This window comes from Bombina bombina, chromosome 1, assembly GCF_027579735.1.
Source record: "Bombina bombina isolate aBomBom1 chromosome 1, aBomBom1.pri, whole genome shotgun sequence".
NCBI classification, from domain to species: domain Eukaryota; kingdom Metazoa; phylum Chordata; class Amphibia; order Anura; family Bombinatoridae; genus Bombina; species Bombina bombina.
In genome coordinates this window covers 273457092-273477061 of record NC_069499.1, presented here as the reverse complement: position 1 = coordinate 273477061, position 19970 = coordinate 273457092, and the positions used below count along the sequence as shown (strand labels likewise).

The window sequence follows — 19970 nt, the reverse complement described above, 5'->3', positions numbered from 1 at the left end:
ACCCAGGAGGACCCCACTGCGGACACAGAAAAATAAAAAGCCAGATTGGAGTTTGCCAAAACTTACCTGAGGAAGCCAAAATCCTTTTGGGAGAATGTGCTGTGGACAGACTAAACAAAATTACAGCTTTGTGGAAAAGCCCATCATTCTACTGTTTTGAGAAAAAGAAATAAGGCTTTTCAAAAGGAAAGAATACAGTCCCTACAGTCAAACATGGTGGAGGTATAGGAAAAAGGCAAGAGAGGTAGCCATAGCTTTTTGATCTCTACGTTTTCCAGAATAGACAACAAACAAAGAAGATGTTTGACGGAAATCTTTGGTCGCTTGCAAGTAAAACTTCAAAGCACGAACCACGTCCAAGTTGTGCAACAGACGCTCCTTCTTAGAGGAAGGATTAGGACACAGAGAAGGAACAACAATTTCCTGATTAATATTCTTATTAGTAACAACCTTAGGAAGGAATCCTGGTTTGGTATGCAAAACCACCTTATCAGCATGAAAAACAAGATAAGGCGAGTCGCATTGCAATGCAGATAGTTCAGAAACTCTTCGAGCCTAAGAGATAGCAACTAAAAACAGAACTTTCCAAGATAGAAGCTTAATATCTATGGAATACATAGGTTCAAACGGAACCGCTAATTTAGCCAATTGAAAAGCGGCATCTGTAATGAAAGAATTAGCTAACTTGAGAGCCCTAATTCTATCCAGAATATCCTCTAATGGAGTCTCAACCTGAAGAGCCTCTTCCAGAACCTCGAACCAAAAGGACGCTGCAGTAGTTACAGGAACAATGCACGCTAAAGGTTGGAGAAGAAAACCTTGATGAACAAATATTTTCTTCAGGAGACCCTCTAATTTTTTATCCATAGGATCTTTGAAAGCACAACTGTCCTCAATAGGTATAGTTGTACGCTTAGCCAGGGTAGAAATAGCTCCCTCCACCTTAGGGACCGTCTGCCACGAGTCCCGCACGGCGTCTGATATGGGAAACAATTTCTTAAAAGTAGGAGGGGGAGCGAACGGAATACCTGGTCTATCCCACTCCTTAGTAACAATTTCCGAAATCCTCTTAGGGACTGGAAAAACATCAGTGTAGGCAGGAACCTCTAGGAATGTGTCCATTTTACACAATTTCTCGAACTACAATAGGGTCACAATCATCCAGAGTCGCTAAAACCTCCCTGAGCAATAAGCAGAGGTGTTCTAGTTTAAATTTAAAAGCAGTCATATCTGAATCTGTCTGAGGGAACATATTTCCTAAGTCAGAAATCTCTGCCTCAGCCAGCAAATCTCTCACATCAGAACATTGTGAGGGTACATCAGATATAGCTAATAAAGCGTCAGAGGGCTCAGTGTTTGTTCTCACACCAGACCTACTGCGCTTCCCATGCAACCCCGGCAGCTTAGATAAAACCTCAGTGAGGGTAGTATTCATAACTGTGGCCATATCCTGCAGGGTGAAAGAATTAGACGCACTAGAAGTACTTGGCGTCGCTTGTGCGGGCATTAATGGTTGTGACACTAGGGGAGAATTAGATGGTATAACCTGATTCTCTTCTGACTGAGAATCATCCTGTGACATACTTTTAGTAGCTAAAATATGTTCTTTACAATTTATTGACCTTTCAGTGCATGAGGGACACATTCTAAGTGGAGGTTCCACAATGGCTTCTAAACATATTAAAACATTGACTTTCCTAAATGTCAGACATGTTGAACAGGCTAGTAAGGACTACAAACAAGCATGAAAACGCTTTATTTAGTGAAAAAAAATAACAATCTTAAAAAACGGTACTGTACCTTTAAGAGAAAAAAAGCATACACATTCTGCAAAAACGCTTAAACATGCACCAAATTTTTCAGAATTTTGTATGTAGGCACAAAATAGGTAGTTAAGATTGCACCACAATTTTTTTTTTTTTAACAATTAACCCCATTAATGTCCAAACCGGATAAAAAATAGGCCCAAATCCGGAAAAAAAAAAAACCTCAGCACCTTGCCACAGCCCTGCTGTGGCCCTACCTGCCCTCAGGGATCGAAAGTGTGGGGTAAAAGCTTTGATTTGGCCCCAAACATACACCAGGGCCCTCAGGAGTTAGAGCTTGCTGCTTGTTGTACAAAAACATAATTTATGCTTACCTGATAAATTTATTTCTCTTGTAGTGTAGTCAGTCCACGGGTCATCCATTACTTATGGGATTATATCTCTTCCCCAACAGGAAGTTGCAAGAGGATCACCCAAACAGAGCTGCTATATAGCTCCTCCCCTCACATGTCATATCCAGTCATTCGACCGAAATAAGACGAGAAAGGAGAAACCATAGGGTGCAGTGGTGACTGGAGTTTAATTAAAATTTAGATCTGCCTTAAAAGACAGGGCAGGCCGTGGACTGACTACACTACAAGAGAAATAAATTTATCAGGTAAGCATAAATTATGTTTTCTCTTGTTAAGTGTAGTCAGTCCACGGGTCATCCATTACTTATGGGATACCAATACCAAAGCTAAAGTACACGGATGAAGGGAGGGACAAGGCAGGAACTTTAAACGGAGGGAACCACTGCCTGAAGTACCTTTCTCCCAAAAATAGCCTCCGAAGAAGCAAAAGTGTCAAATTTGTAAAATTTTGAAAAGGTGTGAAGCGAAGACCAAGTCGCAGCCTTGCAAATCTGTTCAACAGAAGCCTCATTTTTAAAGGCCCAGGTGGAAGCCACAGCTCTAGTAGAATGAGCTGTAATTCTTTCAGGAGGCTGCTGTCCAGCAGTCTCATAGGCTAAACGTATTATGCTACGAAGCCAAAAGGAGAGAGAGGTAGCCGAAGCCTTTTGACCTCTCCTCTGTCCAGAGTAAACTACAAACAGGGAAGAAGTTTGACAAAAATCTTTAGTTGCCTGCAAATAGAACTTCAGGGCACGGACTACGTCCAGATTATGCAAAAGTCGTTCCTTCTTTGAAGAAGGGTTAGGACACAATGATGGAACAACAATCTCTTGATTGATATTCCTGTTAGAAACTACCTTAGGTAAGAACCCAGGTTTAGTACGCAGAACTACCTTGTCTGAATGAAAAATCAGATAAGGAGAATCACAATGTAAGGCAGATAACTCAGAGACTCTTCGAGCCGAGGAAATAGCCATCAAAAACAGAACTTTCCAAGATAACAGCTTGATATCAATGGAATGAAGGGGTTCAAATGGAACGCCTTGCAGAACGTTAAGAACTAAGTTTAAGCTCCACGGCGGAGCAACAGTCTTAAACACAGGCTTAATCCAAGCCAAAGCCTGACAAAAAGCCTGAACGTCTGGAATTTCTGCCAGACACTTGTGTAGAAGAATAGACAGAGCAGAAATCTGTCCCTTTAACGAACTAGCGGATAAGCCCTTTTCTAAACCCTCTTGTAGAAAAGACAATATCCTAGGAATCCTAACCTTACTCCATGAGTAACTCTTGGATTCGCACCAATATAAATATTTACGCCATATCTTATGGTAAATTCTTCTGGTAACAGGTTTCCTAGCCTGTATTAAGGTATCAATAACCGCCTCCGAGAAGCCACGCTTTGATAGAATCAAGCGTTCAATCTCCATGCAGTCAGCCTCAGAGAAATTAGATTTGGATGGTTGAAAGGACCCTGAATTAGAAGGTCCTGCCTCAGAGGCAGAGACCATGGTGGACAGGACGACATGTCCACTAGGTCTGCATACCAGGTCCTGCGTGGCCACGCAGGCGCTATCAGAATCACTGATGCTCTCTCCTGTTTGATCTTGGCAATCAGTCGAGGAAGCATCGGAAATGGTGGAAACACATAAGCCATGTTGAAGACCCAAGGGGCTATCAGAGCATCTATCAGCACCGCTCCCGGGTCCCTGGACCTGGATCCGTAACAAGGAAGCTTGGCGTTCTGGCGAGACGCCATGAGATCCAGATCTGGTTTGCCCCAACGATGAATCAGTTGAGCAAATACCTCCGGATGAAGTTCCCACTCCCCCGGATGAAAAGTCTGGCGACTTAGAAAATCCGCCTCCCAGTTCTCGACGCCTGGGATGTAGATCGCTGACAGGTGGCAAGAGTGAGACTCTGCCCAGCGAATTATCTTTGAGACTTCCAACATCGCTAGGGAACTCCTGGTTCCCCCTTGATGATTGATGTAAGCCACAGTCGTGATGTTGACAGACTGAAATCTGATGAACCTCAGAGTTGCTAACTGAGGCCAAGCTAGAAGAGCATTGAATATTGCTCTTAACTCCAGAATATTTATTGGGAGGAGTTTCTCCTCCTGAGTCCATGATCCCTGAGCCTTCAGGGAATTCCAGACTGCGCCCCAACCTAGAAGGCTGGCGTCTGTTGTTACAATCGTCCAATCTGGCCTGCGAAAGGTCATCCCCGTGGACAGGTGGGGCCGAGAAAGCCACCATAGAAGAGAATCTCTGGTCTCTTGATCCAGATTTAGTAGAGGGGACAAATCTGAGTAATCCCCATTCCACTGACTTAGCATGCACAATTGCAGCGTTCTGAGATGCAGGCGCGCAAATGGTACTATGTCCATTGCCGCTACCATTAAGCCGATTACTTCCATGCACTGAGCTACTGACGGGTCTGGAATGGAATGAAGGGCACGGCAAGCATTTAGAAGTTTTGATAACCTGGCCTCCGTCAGGTAAATTTTCATCTCTACAGAATATATAAAAGTCCCTAGGAAGGGAACCCTTGTGAGTGGTAATCGAGAACTCTTTTCCACGTTCACCTTCCACCCATGCGACCTCAGAAATGCCAGAACTATCTCTGTATGAGACTTGGCAGTTTGAAAACTTGACGCTTGTATCAGAATGTCGTCTAGGTACGGAGCCACCGCTATGCCTCGCAGTCTTAGTACCGCCAGAAGTGAGCCCAGAACCTTTGTAAAGATTCTTGGAGCCGTAGCTAACCCGAAGGGAAGAGCTACAAACTGGTAATGCCTGTCTAGGAAGGCAAATCTTAGGTACCGATAATGATCCTTGTGAATCGGTATGTGAAGGTAGGCATCCTTTAAGTCCACAGTGGTCATGTACTGACCCTCTTGGATCATGGGTAGGATGGTTCGAATAGTTTCCATTTTGAATGATGGAACTCTTAGGAATTTGTTTAGGATTTTTAAGTCCAAGATTGGTCTGAAGGTTCCCTCTTTCTTGGGAACCATAAACAGATTTGAATAGAATCCTTGCCCGTGTTCCGTCCGCGGAACTGGGTGGATCACCCCCATTAGTAAGAGGTCTTGTACACAGCGTAGAAACGCCTCTTTCTTTATTTGGTTTGCTGATAACCTTGAAAGATGAAATCTCCCTAGTGGAGGAGAAGCTTTGAAGTCCAGAAGATATCCCTGAGATATGATCTCCAACACCCAGGGATCCTGGACATCTCTTGCCCAAGCCTGGGCGAAGAGAGAAAGTCTGCCCCCCACTAGATCCGTTTCCGGATAGGGGGCCCTCTCTTCATGCTGTCTTAGGGGCAGCAGCAGGTTTTCTGGCCTGCTTGCCCTTGTTCCAGGACTGGTTAGTTTTCCAGCCCTGTCTGTAACGAGCAACAGCTCCTTCCTGTTTTGGAGCGGAGGAAGTTGATGCTGCTCCTGCCTTGAGGTTACGAAAGGCACGAAAATTAGACTGTTTGGCCTTTGATTTGGCCCTGTCCTGAGGCAGAGCATGGCCCTTACCTCCCGTAATGTCAGCGATAATTTCTTTCAAGCCGGGCCCGAATAAGGTCTGCCCTTTGAAAGGAATATTAAGCAATTTAGATTTAGAAGTCACGTCAGCTGACCAGGATTTAAGCCATAGCGCTCTGCGCGCTTGGATGGCGAATCCGGAGTTCTTAGCCGTAAGTTTGGTTAAATGTACGACGGCATCAGAAACAAATGCGTTAGCTAGCTTAAGTGCTCTAAGCTTGTTCATAATTTCATCCAATGGAGCTGTGCGAATGGCCTCTTCCAGAGACTCAAACCAGAATGCCGCCGCAGCAGTGACAGGCGCAATGCATGCAAGGGGCTGTAAGATAAAACCTTGTTGAACAAACATTTTCTTAAGATAACCTTCTAATTTTTTATCCATTGGATCTGAAAAAGCACAACTATCCTCCACCGGGATAGTGGTACGCTTAGCTAAAGTAGAAACTGCTCCCTCCACCTTAGGGACCGTCTGCCTTAAGTCTCGTGTGGTGGCGTCTATAGGAAACATTTTCCTAAATATGGGAGGAGGGGAAAAAGGCACACCGGGTCTATCCCACTCCTTGCTAATAATCTCTGTAAGCCTTTTAGGTATAGGAAACACGTCAGTACACACCGGTACCGCATAGTATCTATCCAACCTACATAATTTTTCTGGAATTGCAACCGTGTTACAATCATTCAGAGCCGCTAATACCTCCCCTAGCAATATGCGGAGGTTCTCAAGCTTAAATTTAAAATTAGAAATCTCTGAATCCAGTCTCCCTGGATCAGATCCGTCACCCACAGAATGAAGCTCTCCGTCTTCATGTTCTGCAAATTGTGACGCAGTATCGGACATGGCTCTCACATCATCAGCGCGCTGTCCTTAACCCAGAGCTATCACGCTTGCCTCTTAATTCTGGCAATTTAGATAATACTTCTGTCATAACAGTAGCCATGTCTTGCAAAGTGATTTGTAAGGGCCTCCCTGATGTACTTGGCGCCACAAAATCACGCACCTCCTGAGCGGGAGGCGAAGGTACTGACACGTGAGGAGAGTTAGTCGGCATAACTTCCCCCTCGTTGTCTGGTGATAATTTCTTTACATGTAAAGACTGACTTTTATTTAAAGTTACATCAATGCATTTAGTACACAACTTTCAATGGGGCTCCACATTGGCCTTCATACATAGTGAACAAACAGATTCATCTGTGTCAGACATGTTTAAACAGACTAGCAATGAGACTAGCAAGCTTGGAAAATACTTTTCAAATAAATTTACAAGCAATATAAAAAACGCTACTGTGCCTTTAAGAAGCACAAAAAGCTGTCACAGTTGAAATAACAATGAACCAAATTAGTTATAGCAACCAAATTTTCACAGTAAATGTATTAAGTTAGCAAAGGATTGCACCCACCAGCAAATGGATGATTAACCCCTTAATACCCAAAAAACGGATAACAATTTAATAATTAACGTTTTTATCACAGTCAAACACACGGTCACAGGTCTGCTGTGACTGATTACCTCCCTCAAAATGAATTTTGAAGACCCCTGAGCTCTCTAGAGACGTCCTGGATCATGGAGGATGAAGTAGGAAGATTGTGACTGCGCCTCCCACTCATATTACAACAGTGGGGAAGCTCAGTTAACTGTTTCTATGCAGAAACAAAAGTTAGCCATGTGGTAAAAATCATGCCCCAATCAGTTTTTATCACCAAGTACCTCACAAAAAACGATTAACATGCCAGTAAACGTTTTGAACATACATTTTAAAAGTTATGAAGTGTTATTAATAAGCCTGCTACCAGTCGCTTCTACTGCAGTTAAGGCTCATACATTACTTCAGTATTAACAGTATTTTATGAGTCAAATTCCATTCCCTAGAAAAATACTTCAGTGTACACACACTCATCAGCCTAATACCAGTCGCTACCACAGCATTTAAGGCTGAACTTACATTACATTGGTATCAGCAGTAATTTCTCAGTCAATTCCATTGCTAGAAAAATAATTTACTGCACATACCTCGTTTGCAGGGGGGCCCTGCATGCTATTCCCCTTTTCTGAAGTTACCTCACTCCTCAGAATGTGCGAGAACAGCCAGTGGATCTTAGTTACGTCTGCTAAGATCATAGAAAACGCAGGAAGATTCTTCTTCTAATGCTGCCTGAGAAACAAACAGCACACTCCGGTGCCATTTAAAATAACAAACTTTTGATTGAAGAAATAAACTAAGTTTAAAAACACCACAGACCTCTCACAACGACCTATCTTTAGTTAGGTTGCAAGAGAATGACTGGCTATGACATGTGAGGGGAGGAGCTATATAGCAGCTCTGCTTGGGTGATCCTCTTGCAACTTCCTGTTGGGGAAGAGATATAATCCCATAAGTAATGGATGACCCGTGGACTGACTACACTTAACAAGAGAAACTAAGTGCGCAACTGAGGCATGAAAATAGGCCCCGCCCATCTCACTCGATGTTCCCTGAGCCTTAAAGAACCGCACCAGAGCGGTTATAACTGGCCATGTGGGTTCCAAGACCCTAAAAATAAGCCATGCGTGTCCTAAAAGTTGCCCAACGCGTTTATTGCCCACAAAAAAACGTTAAAGCACTCCAATCCAAAAAACGTTTGCTCACAAACATTTTACATTCAGTGTCAACCATATATGTAATTGGCCCCATAAGCAAGCTAAGTAATGCCCTTCTTTTTAGCTCTAGGGTTACTGCTTACCCTTACCCTCCTGGGTATAATGTCAGTCTTTCTGAAATACACAGTCTCTCCAGAAAAAATATGACTGAACATACCTCATTGCTGCATAGCATGAAACCGTTCCTCACACTGAAGTTTCCTGTACTCCTCAGCCTCTGTGGGAACAGCAATGGACCTTAGTTACAAATGCTAAGATCATCATCCTCCAGGCAGCAGTCTTCATCCATCTGCTGCCTGAGAGTAAATAGTACAAACCGGTACCATTTAAAAATAAACTCTTGATTGAAGAATTAAAAACTAATATTTTATCACCTCTTTCACTTTACTCTTCCTAGTACTTAGAGTAGGCAAAGAGAATGACCTGGGGAGTGGAGCTAAGGGAGGAGCTATATAGACCGCTCTGCTGTGGTGCTCTTTGCCACTTCCTGTAGGGAAGGATAATATCCCACAAGTAAAGGATGAATTTGTGGACTCGTCTTACCTTTATAGAAGAAATTGCTTTATCTATCTGAATCATAAAAAGTTTAATTTTGACTTTACGGTCTCTTTAACAGAGAAAAACTGTACAAACTAGTATAGCTGATGTTCATGTGCAAGTTTAGACTGATAAAAGCCAAGTACTGAAAGGTCCACTTCAGGACTAAGGACTGTAGTAGACGCTGGGCTATACAAAGGAAATGCCACTTCTGGGCAAAGCAAACTTAATGCCAGCTTCTGTACTAACAAAGTAAATGCCGCTCCTTGGCAAAGCAAAGAGCCAGCTCCTGGGCTGGGAAACTGCAACTGTGGAAGTCCAAGGAGTAGTACTAACTGTGCCAAATGCAGAGAGAAGGTCAGGACATTCCAAGGTTCAAAGGCAGGCAGCAAGTATCCAAACATAGGCACCAGCAGGAAGTCCATCAACAAAACAGGAAGGAGGAACAGGATAGACCTCAATGCCAAAGCTACGAGTGAAGGTACTGGTTGCTCAATATGTAGTCAAAGAGCACTTGCCTGATTGGCTAGCATCCAGGGAGGTTGGAGCTGAGACACACACACTTACTGATGATAATATTCCTCCATAAACCAATCTAAGTTAACATCCTCCAGTAGCACAGACAGAGCAAACTGTACTCTGAACCTGGAGTCCCTGGTTCAATCCCAGACAGGGCCCAGCAAGGGAATCATCAGCGGCATCCCCGTCGTGCAGTTTACATTTTAATATTAACCGAGCTTATGGTATCCTGACAGACACTCACCACCTGTATGAAGAAATAGAAGCGCTGCCAGGTCTTGGTAATGAAAAACATAATTTATGCTTACCTGATAAATTCCTTTCTTCTGTAGTGTGATCAGTCCACGGGTCATCATTACTTCTGGGATATTACTCCTCCCCAACAGGAAGTGCAAGAGGATTCACCCAGCAGAGCTGCATATAGCTCCTCCCCTCTACGTCACTCCCAGTCATTCGACCAAGGACCAACGAGAAAGGAAAAGCCAAGGGTGAAGTGGTGACTGGAGTATAAATTAAAAAATATTTACCTGCCTTAAAAACAGGGCGGGCCGTGGACTGATCACACTACAGAAGAAAGGAATTTATCAGGTAAGCATAAATTATGTTTTCTTCTGTTAAGTGTGATCAGTCTACGGGTCATCATTACTTCTGGGATACCAATACCAAAGCAAAAGTACACGGATGACGGGAGGGATAGGCAGGCTCTTTATACAGAAGGAACCACTGCCTGAAGAACCTTTCTCCCAAAAATAGCCTCCGATGAAGCAAAAGTGTCAAATTTGTAAAATTTGGAAAAAGTATGAAGCGAAGACCAAGTTGCAGCCTTGCAAATCTGTTCAACAGAGGCCTCATTCTTGAAGGCCCAAGTGGAAGCCACAGCTCTAGTAGAATGAGCTGTAATTCTTTCAGGAGGCTGCTGTCCAGCAGTCTCATAAGCTAAACGAATTATGCTACGAAGCCAAAAAGAAAGAGAGGTAGCGGAAGCTTTTTGACCTCTCCTCTGCCCAGAGTAAATGACAAACAGAGAAGACGTTTGTCGAAATTCCTTAGTTGCCTGTAAGTAAAATTTTAGAGCACGGACTACATCCAGGTTGTGCAGTAGACGTTCCTTCTTTGAAGAAGGATTTGGGCATAAAGAAGGAACAACAATCTCTTGATTGATATTCCTGTTAGTAACTACCTTAGGTAAGAACCCAGGTTTAGTACGCAGGACTACCTTATCCGAATGAAAAATCAAATAAGGAGAATCACAATGTAAGGCTGATAATTCAGAGACTCTTCGAGCCGAGGAAATAGCCATTAAAAATAGAACTTTCCAAGATAACAACTTTATATCAATGGAATGAAGGGGTTCAAACGGAACGCCCTGTAAAACATTAAGAACAAGGTTTAAACTCCATGGTGGAGCAACAGTTTTAAACACAGGCTTAATTCTGGCCAAAGCCTGACAAAAAGCCTGGACGTCAGGAACTTCTGACAGACGTTTGTGTAACAGAATGGACAGAGCTGAGATCTGTCCCTTTAATGAACTAGCAGATAAACCCTTTTCTAAACCTTCTTGTAGAAAAGACAATATCCTAGGAATCCTAACCTTACTCCAAGAGTAACCTTTGGATTCACACCAATATAGGTATTTACGCCATATCTTATGGTAAATCTTTCTGGTAACAGGTTTCCTAGCCTGTATTAAGGTATCAATAACTGACTCAGAAAATCCACGTCTTGATAAAATCAAGCATTCAATTTCCAAGCAGTCAGCTTCAGAGAAGTTAGATTTTGATGTTTGAAGGGACCCTGTATCAGAAGGTCCTGTTTCAGAGGTAGAGACCAAGGTGGACAGGATGACATGTCCACCAGGTCTGCATACCAAGTCCTGCGTGGCCACGCAGGTGCTATTAGAATCACTGATGCTCTCTCTTGTTTGATTCTGGCAATCAATCGAGGAAGCAACGGGAAGGGTGGAAACACGAAAGACATCCTGAAGTCCCAAGGTGCTGTCAGAGCATCTATCAGGACTGCTCCTGGATCCCTGGATCTGGACCCGTAACGAGGAAGCTTGGCGTTCTGTCGAGACGCCATGAGATCTATCTCTGGTTTGCCCCAACGTCGAAGTATTTGGGCAAAGACCTCCGGATGAAGTTCCCACTCCCCCGGATGAAAAGTCTGACGACTTAAGAAATCCGCCTCCCAGTTCTCCACTCCCGGGATGTGGATTGCTGACAGGTGGTAAGAGTGAGACTCTGCCCAGCAAATTATCTTTGATACTTCCATCATAGCTAGGGAGCTTCTTGTCCCTCCCTGATGGTTGATGTAAGCTACAGTCGTGATGTTGTCCGACTGAAACCTGATGAACCCCCGAGTTGTCAACTGGGGCCAAGCCAGGAGGGCATTGAGAACTGCTCTCAATTCCAGAATGTTTATTGGCAGGAGACTCTCCTCCTGACTCCATTGTCCCTGAGCCTTCAGAGAATTCCAGACGGCACCCCAACCTAGAAGGCTGGCGTCTGTTGTTACAATTGTCCAGTCTGGTCTGCTGAATGGCATCCCCCTGGACAGATGTGGCCGAGAAAGCCACCATAGAAGAGAATTTCTGGTCTCTTGATCCAGATTCAGAGAAGGGGATAAGTCTGAGTAATCCCCATTCCACTGACTTAGCATGCACAGTTGCAGTGGTCTGAGGTGTAAGCGTGCAAAGGGTACTATGTCCATTGCCGCTACCATTAAGCCGATTACCTCCATGCATTGAGCCACTGACGGGTGTTGAATGGAATGAAGGGTGCGGCAAGCACTTTGAAGTCTTGTTAGCCTGTCCTCTGTCAGGTAAATCTTCATTTCTACAGAATCTATAAGAGTCCCCAGGAAGGGAACTCTTGTGAGTGGAACAAGTGAACTTTTCTTTTCGTTCACCTTCCATCCATGTGACCTTAGAAATGCCAGCACTAACTCTGTATGAGACTTGGCAGTTTGAAAGCTTGAAGCTTGTATCAGAATGTCGTCTAGGTAGGGAGCTACCGAGATTCCCCGCGGTCTTAGTACCGCCAGAAGAGCACCCAGAACCTTTGTGAAGATTCTTGGAGCTGTAGCCAATCCGAATGGAAGAGCCACAAACTGGTAATGCCTGTCTAGGAAGGCAAACCTTAGGTACCGATAATGATCTTTGTGAATCGGTATGTGAAGGTAAGCATCTTTTAAATCTACAGTGGTCATGTATTGACCCTCTTGGATCATAGGTAAAATTGTCCGAATAGTCTCCATCTTGAACGATGGAACTCTTAGGAATTTGTTTAGGATCTTTAAGTCCAGGATTGGTCTGAAAGTTCCCTCTTTTTTGGGAACCACAAACAGATTTGAGTAAAACCCCTGTCCCTGTTCCGATCGTGGAACTGGATGGATTACTCCCATTAACAAGAGCACTTGTACGCAGCGTAGAAACGCCTCTTTCTTTGTCTGGATTGTTGACAATCTTGACAGATGAAATCTCTCTCTTGGAGGAGAGTATTTGAAGTCCAGAAGGTATCCCTGAGATATTATCTCTAGCGCCCAGGGATCCTGAACATCTCTTGCCCAAGCCTGGGCGAAGAGAGAAAGTCTGCCCCCCACTAGATCCGATCCCGGATCGGGGCCCTCAATTCATGCTGTTTTAGGGGCAGCAGCAGGTTTCCTAGTCTGCTTGCCCTTGTTCCAGGACTGGTTAGGTTTCCAGCCTTGTCTGTAGCGAGCAACAGCTCCTTCCTGTTTTGGTGCAGAGGAAGTTGATGCTGCTCCTGCTTTGAAATTACGAAAGGAACGAAAATTAGACTGTCTAGTCTTGGCTTTGGCTTTGTCCTGAGGCAGGGCATGGCCTTTACCTCCTGTAATGTCAGCGATAATCTCTTTCAACCCGGGCCCGAATAAGGTCTGCCCTTTGAAAGGTATATTAAGCAATTTAGACTTAGAAGTAACATCAGCTGACCAGGATTTTAGCCACAGCGCCCTGCGTGCCTGAATGGCGAATCCTGAATTCTTCGCCGTAAGTTTAGTAAGATGTACTACGGCCTCCGAAATGAATGAATTAGCTAGTTTAAGGACTCTAAGCCTGTCCGTAATGTCGTCCAGAGTAGCTGAACCAATGTTCTCTTCCAGAGACTCAATCCAGAATGCCGCTGCAGCCGTGATCGGCGCAATGCATGCAAGGGGTTGCAATATAAAACCTTGTTGAACAAACATTTTCTTAAGGTAACCCTCTAACTTTTTATCCATTGGATCTGAAAAAGCACAGCTATCCTCCACCGGGATAGTGGAACGCTTAGCTAAGGTAGAAACTGCTCCCTCCACCTTAGGGACCGTTTGCCATAAGTCCCTTGTGGTGGCGTCTATTGGAAACATTTTTCTAAATATCGGAGGGGGTGAGAACGGCACACCGGGTCTATCCCACTCCTTAGTAACAATTTCAGTAAGTCTCTTAGGTATAGGAAAAACCTCAGTACTCGTCGGTACCGCAAAATATTTATCCAACCTACACATTTTCTCTGGTATTGCAACTGTGTTACAATCATTCAGAGCCGCTAACACCTCCCCTAGTAATACACGGAGGTTTTCCAGTTTAAATTTAAAATTTGAAATATCTGAATCCAGTCTGTTTGGATCAGAACCGTCACCCACAGAATGAAGTTCTCCGTCCTCATGTTCTGCCACCTGTGACGCAGTGTCTGACATGGCCCTAATATTATCAGCGCACTCTGTTCTCACCCCAGAGTGATCACGCTTACCTCTTAGTTCTGGTAATTTAGCCAAAACCTCAGTCATAACAGTAGCCATATCCTGTAATGTGATTTGTAATGGCCGCCCAGATGTACTCGGCGCTACAATATCACGCACCTCCCTCTGAGCGGGAGATGTAGGTACTGACATGTGAGGCGAGTTAGTCGGCATAACTCTCCCCTCGTTGTTTGGTGAAATTTGTTCAATTTGTACAGATTGACTTTTATTTAAAGTAGCATCAATACAGTTAGTACATAAATTTCTATTGGGCTCCACTTTGGCATTGCAACAAATGACACAGGTATCATCCTCTGAATCAGACATGTTTAACACACTAGCAAATAAACTTGCAACTTGGAAATACAATTCAATTAGAATAATATTAAAATGTACTGTGCCTTTAAGAAGCACAGAAGATCTATGACAGTTGAAAATTAATAAATTGAAACAGTTATAGCCTCAATCCTTGTAAACAACACAACTTTAGCAAAGGTTTAATCCCATTAGCAAAGATAACAAATTCTGAAAGCAGGAAACAAATTACAGAATAAACGTTTTTTATCTCAGTCAAACTATAATTCTCACAGCTCTGCTGAGAGAAATTACCTCCCTCAAAATAAGTTTTGAAGACCCCTGAGCTCTGTAGAGATGAACCGGATCATGCAGGGAATACAATGAGTTGCTGACTGAAATATTTGATGCATAGAAAAAGCGCCAAAAAACGGCCCCTCCCCCTCACACACAGCAGTGAGGGAGAACAGAAACTGTCAGAAAAACAGATTAAGCAACTGCCAAGTGGAAAAATAGTGCCCAAACATTTATTCACACAGTACCTCAGCAAATGAAAACGATTTTACATTCCAGCAAAAACGTTAAACATAATCTCTAGTTATTAAACAGCTTTATGTATTTCTTACAGTGTAATTCTAGTGAAGTACCATTCCCCAGAATACTGAAGTGTAAAGTATACATACATGACATTATATCGGTATGGCAGGATTTTCTCATCAATTCCATTGTCAGAAAATAAAAACTGCTACATACCTCTATGCAGATTCATCTGCCCGCTGTCCCCTGATCTGAAGTTTACCTCACTCCTCAGATGGCCGAGAACAGCAATATGATCTTAACTACTCCGGCTAAAATCATAGCAAAACTCTGGTAGATTCTTCTTCAAACTCTGCCAGAGAGGTAATAACACACTCCGGTGCTATTTTAAAATAACAAACTTTTGATTGAAGATATAAAACTAAGTATAATCACCATAGTCTTCTCACACATCCTATCTAGTCGTTGGGTGCAAGAGAATGACTGGGAGTGACGTAGAGGGGAGGAGCTATATGCAGCTCTGCTGGGTGAATCCTCTTGCACTTCCTGTTGGGGAGGAGTAATATCCCAGAAGTAATGATGACCCGTGGACTGATCACACTTAACAGAAGAAAAGACAGATTCTTGGGAAATTGGAGAGGTACATTACCATTTGCGCTGGCAAAAGAAAGAGCTGAAATCCAAGTGCTCTACATATTTTTTTGAAATATAAAAATATTTCAGAATATTTTGAGTCACTTAAGAAAAATGGATCTGTTGCAACATTAAATGAAAATTTGATCTTTAAAGGAATTGCTGAACTTAATTACAAATACCTTGAGACCTCTTCCCCCCGTAAAATATTTGTATTCTTAAGATATATGAGATCTAATTAAGGATATCCTCAACTTCTGGGAAAATTCTAGAGAAATATTTTAGCAAAGAGACTATGCATTCAAAATCTTTTATTTCAGAAATAAATAAAAATCAACTAAACTTTCCTGATGTTTGGAGAAGAATCCAGTTTGGTCAGGCGGAATTAACGTTCCCATTACTTCCTTTAGATTTTTTGCCACTGTACTCAGGATTTGTTTTCTTTTTCAAGAATTAAAGAATGTATAAAGTTCAATGACATAGGTTTCCCGCATCCAAAATTTTTACTTGTGTATTGACTTTAAATATAAAAACCAACAGAAAAACTCAACAAACTTTGCTATGCTGTTATGGAGGCAATCTGTTCACCATTCCAACTATTAATAAAGCAGACGCAAAGATTATGGGGCTAGATTAAGGGGACAGCTTACATATATTATTTCCCATGGTTGACACACAGTATTGTAGTATAGTCTTGAAAGCTTTTTTTATGAGGAATTGCAGGTGTCACTCTTGGCTGTTCACTGCCTGTAAGACCTGTTGGACATAATGTGCTTAATACATAACCTGGCCATAAGTGGCATTTCAAAGCTTCTGGGCATAACCTGTACAAACTGAAAAAGCTTAAGGAAATCTATAATGGGATGTGGTTACTAATGAAGTATAAAACCAAATAAACCCACTCAAATCGGGCTCAATAGCATACCGTGCATATAAAACCAAAATTATTCATGCAATTGGGCTCCATGGCATAAGGTGCACATAAAACCAAATATAGCCACAAAATCAGGGACGATAGCATAAGGTGCAGATAAAACCAAAGATATCCATGAAATTGGGCTCCATGGCATAAGGTGCATATTAAACCAAATGTATCCAACTCAATCAGGCTCCCTAACATAAGGTGCTACCTTCCAAGGCAAACACATTAATTAACACATTCATAAACATTATTCAAAACAATACTAAAAATGCAGGTAAATCATTTAAAAAACAAAAATGTTAAAAAAAATATATACACTGTGCAAAACACACCTGAGAGTCAGGCACTGGGTAATGAATTTAAACATTGTCAACATGCTATTGTATGACACCAAATGGTGCACTTTTTCCCCCTCCCGTTAAGTAAAGAACACAACAACAATGTAGTTGCATCAATACATGTGGGCACATTGGGCCAGCAAACTGTTAAAGGGACAGTCTACTCCAGAATTGTTATTGTTTAAAAAGATAGATAATCCCTTTATTAACCTTTCCCTAGTTTTGCATAACCAACACATTTATATTAATATACTCTTTACCTCTGTGATTACCTTGTATCAAAGCCTCTGCAGACTGCCCCCTTATCTTAGTGCTATTTACAGACTTGCATGTTAGCCAATCAGTGCTAACACGGTTATCATTAACTAGCACTGTCTTGCTGTGAAATGCTAATAAAATGCAGTTAGATTAAAGCGGCCTGAAGAGGCTCAGAATCAGGCAGAGATTTTAATTTAACATTGTTTGTTGGGCAAAGCTGGGGAAAAGGTAGTAAAGGTGTTATCTTTATAATCAATACAAATTTTGGAGTAAACTGTCCCTTTAAATAAACCAATAATACATAAAAACATGTAGCCAAAAAGGGACTAAATTTAATAACAACCATGTATTCCATACACAAATGGCCAAAACAATATAACAGTTTATGTAAAAGCCTTGTCAAGTAACAGCAAATATGCTTTACCAATGTGCTTAGAATGAAATGTGCTTGCCTCAGAGCCTGGGAGCTTAAAGATTGTTGTTAACCCTGTCCAGAGGACAGAATAAAAAAAAACTTGGTAAAATAGCAGGGAGTCTAATACCTACCTGAAAAACTTTCCAGGCTTGCAAAGATGCAAGCCCACACTACCATATGCAAATCTAGAAAATGTGCCGTATTTTAGAAATCACGAAAAAATGACCAGTCATTTGTTTCTATAGACGGAAGATGAGAAATTGTGGAATATGTTTACATGAGAACAAGAGAAATAGGTTAAATGACATTCACACTACCATACATTTGCTATAAATGAATGCATTCAGTACAAAGTTTGGCGTGCATAGCAGGAGTGCCCTAATATTTTTATTACATAAATCAACACTACTTTTTTAAAGTCTTGGTTTTAGCATGCACACAGCTAACCTGTTAGGTTTCCGGATATCCCATAGACCTACTCCCTCCTTGGAATTGGCGGTGGCCAGCAATCGTGGCTCCACTGGATTAAACATGACACTGTGAAATGCGGATGGATAATGAGCCAAGCAAAAAGGATCTGAAAAAGTAAAAAAAAAAAAAAAAAAGCACTGCTCCTGTAAGAGTTATTTATCTTTATAAATGTGCAAGTCTAAGATGCAATTTGGTATAATACTGAAATATCTTTAGACATCAAGGAAACTGGTATACCCTCAAATCCACTTACCTCCTTGAGTAGACTCTCTGATGTCCCATATTAAAACTCTGCCATCGTCTGATGAACTGGCAAACACATTGTCATTCACTGGACTGACTGACAGACCGTACACTGCCTCCTCATGAGTGAACACATCCAATGTCTCACCACTGCAAGAAATCACATTATTGTTACCTACCCATTTACATTTAGTAATGGCCCCACCAAGGCCAAGTGTAAATGTCACAAACCTTTCCACATCATGAAGAAGAACCTGTTCATCATTTCCTACAATGTAAAACAAACAAGCAATTACTTATTTTCCACTTTATTAATTTAATATGAAAAACTGCTCTCTCTATATTTATGTATATATGCATGTATGCATGCTGAACTACCTTCTGTAATCCTATTGGCTGCTCAAAACAACTGTGGCTACTCATAAAACATATGACAATCAAAATACCCTTGATGACCCACCAGGTTTCTTAAAAACTAGTCCACAGTATCTGGAAGATTTACCTGCCATATATCTCAAAAACATAATTTAACCCCTTAAAGACCGGGCATTTCAGACTAAAAAATCCCCAAAAGACCAGAGCAATTTTTAGCATTTTTGCCATCACTACATTTAAACAGCAATAGAGCCCTTTTTATATTAATCTATCAAAATTAATTTTTTTGCGATCAAATAAAAAAAATCGTTCACTTTTTCACAATTTTAGGTTTCTCACTGAAATTACTTATGCTTCTCTGGGATCCCCTTTATGCCAAGCAGTGAAGGGGTTAATTGGGTAGCTTGTAGGGTTAATTTTAGCTTTAGTGTATAGGTTACCCTCCAACCTGACACATTCCACCCCCTAATCCCTCTCAAACAGCTATCTTCCCTTCCCCACCCCACAACAGGCAGAAAGTCTGCCAGTACTAAAATAAAAGGCTTTTTTTATGTATATATATTTTTTTCAAATATATTTTCTGCAGTGTAGGATCCCCCCTTTACCCCCCCCAACCAGCTCTCTAACCCTCCCCCCTCTACCTATTAGCCGTCATCTTAGGTACTGGCAGCTGTCTGCCAGAACCCAGTTTGACCTAATTTTGATTTATTTCACCCAAAACCTTTTCCTGTAGTGTAGCTGCCCCCCTCATTACTATTCCCCTCCCCCTCCCAGATCTCTTTCCCTCAAATGATCCCACATAGGATCCCCTTCATTGCACCAACTCCCCCCTCACTGACAAAGCTTTTTTCTCCCCTTGCCTGTAGCGTGGTGTAGTGGTCCCACCCGCTCCTACCCCCTCCAGCGATGGGCTGCCCAGCCGCCTCCCTCCCACCCACCAACCAACCAACCAATGATCGGCACCACCGCGGTCCAATGCAGAGAGGGCCATTGAGTGGCCCTCTCTGCTTCGGTAAATCTGCAATTCTATTACTGCAGTTCCTCAATCGTGGGGCATGCAGAAATATCACAATCTCGCTATTTTTAGCGAGATTGCGGCAGAGAGAAGACCAGGACTGAAGCGACGTACAGGGTATATCGCTGGTCCTTAGGGCATAACGACCAGCATCATACAGGGTACAGCACTGGTCGTTAAGTGGTTAATTATAGAGCACAGCATTTAGTTAACACAGAACATATAAAAAGAAAACAAAAGGGGGAAATCTCCATTAGTACTAGTCAGGAATCTGAAAATAAAGTGCAAATCTGCATCAGATCTACACATGAGCTTCAGGTGTTGGAGTATAAAGTGTGGATATC

The 19970-nt window shown here is 42.4% G+C and overlaps 1 protein-coding gene across 1 annotated transcript in view; it reads right to left on the bottom strand.

Annotated features, from left to right (window-relative positions):
- DCAF5 (DDB1 and CUL4 associated factor 5) overlaps positions 1-19970 on the bottom strand; it is a 218713-nt gene that overhangs the window by 136960 nt on the left and 61783 nt on the right. The window contains exons 3-5 of the mRNA XM_053697992.1: positions 18468-18504; positions 18247-18386; positions 17970-18099 (exon numbers count right to left, since the gene is read on the bottom strand). Coding sequence (XP_053553967.1) covers positions 17970-18099; positions 18247-18386; positions 18468-18504 — 307 coding nt within the window. The remainder of the gene's footprint in view (positions 1-17969; positions 18100-18246; positions 18387-18467; positions 18505-19970) is intronic.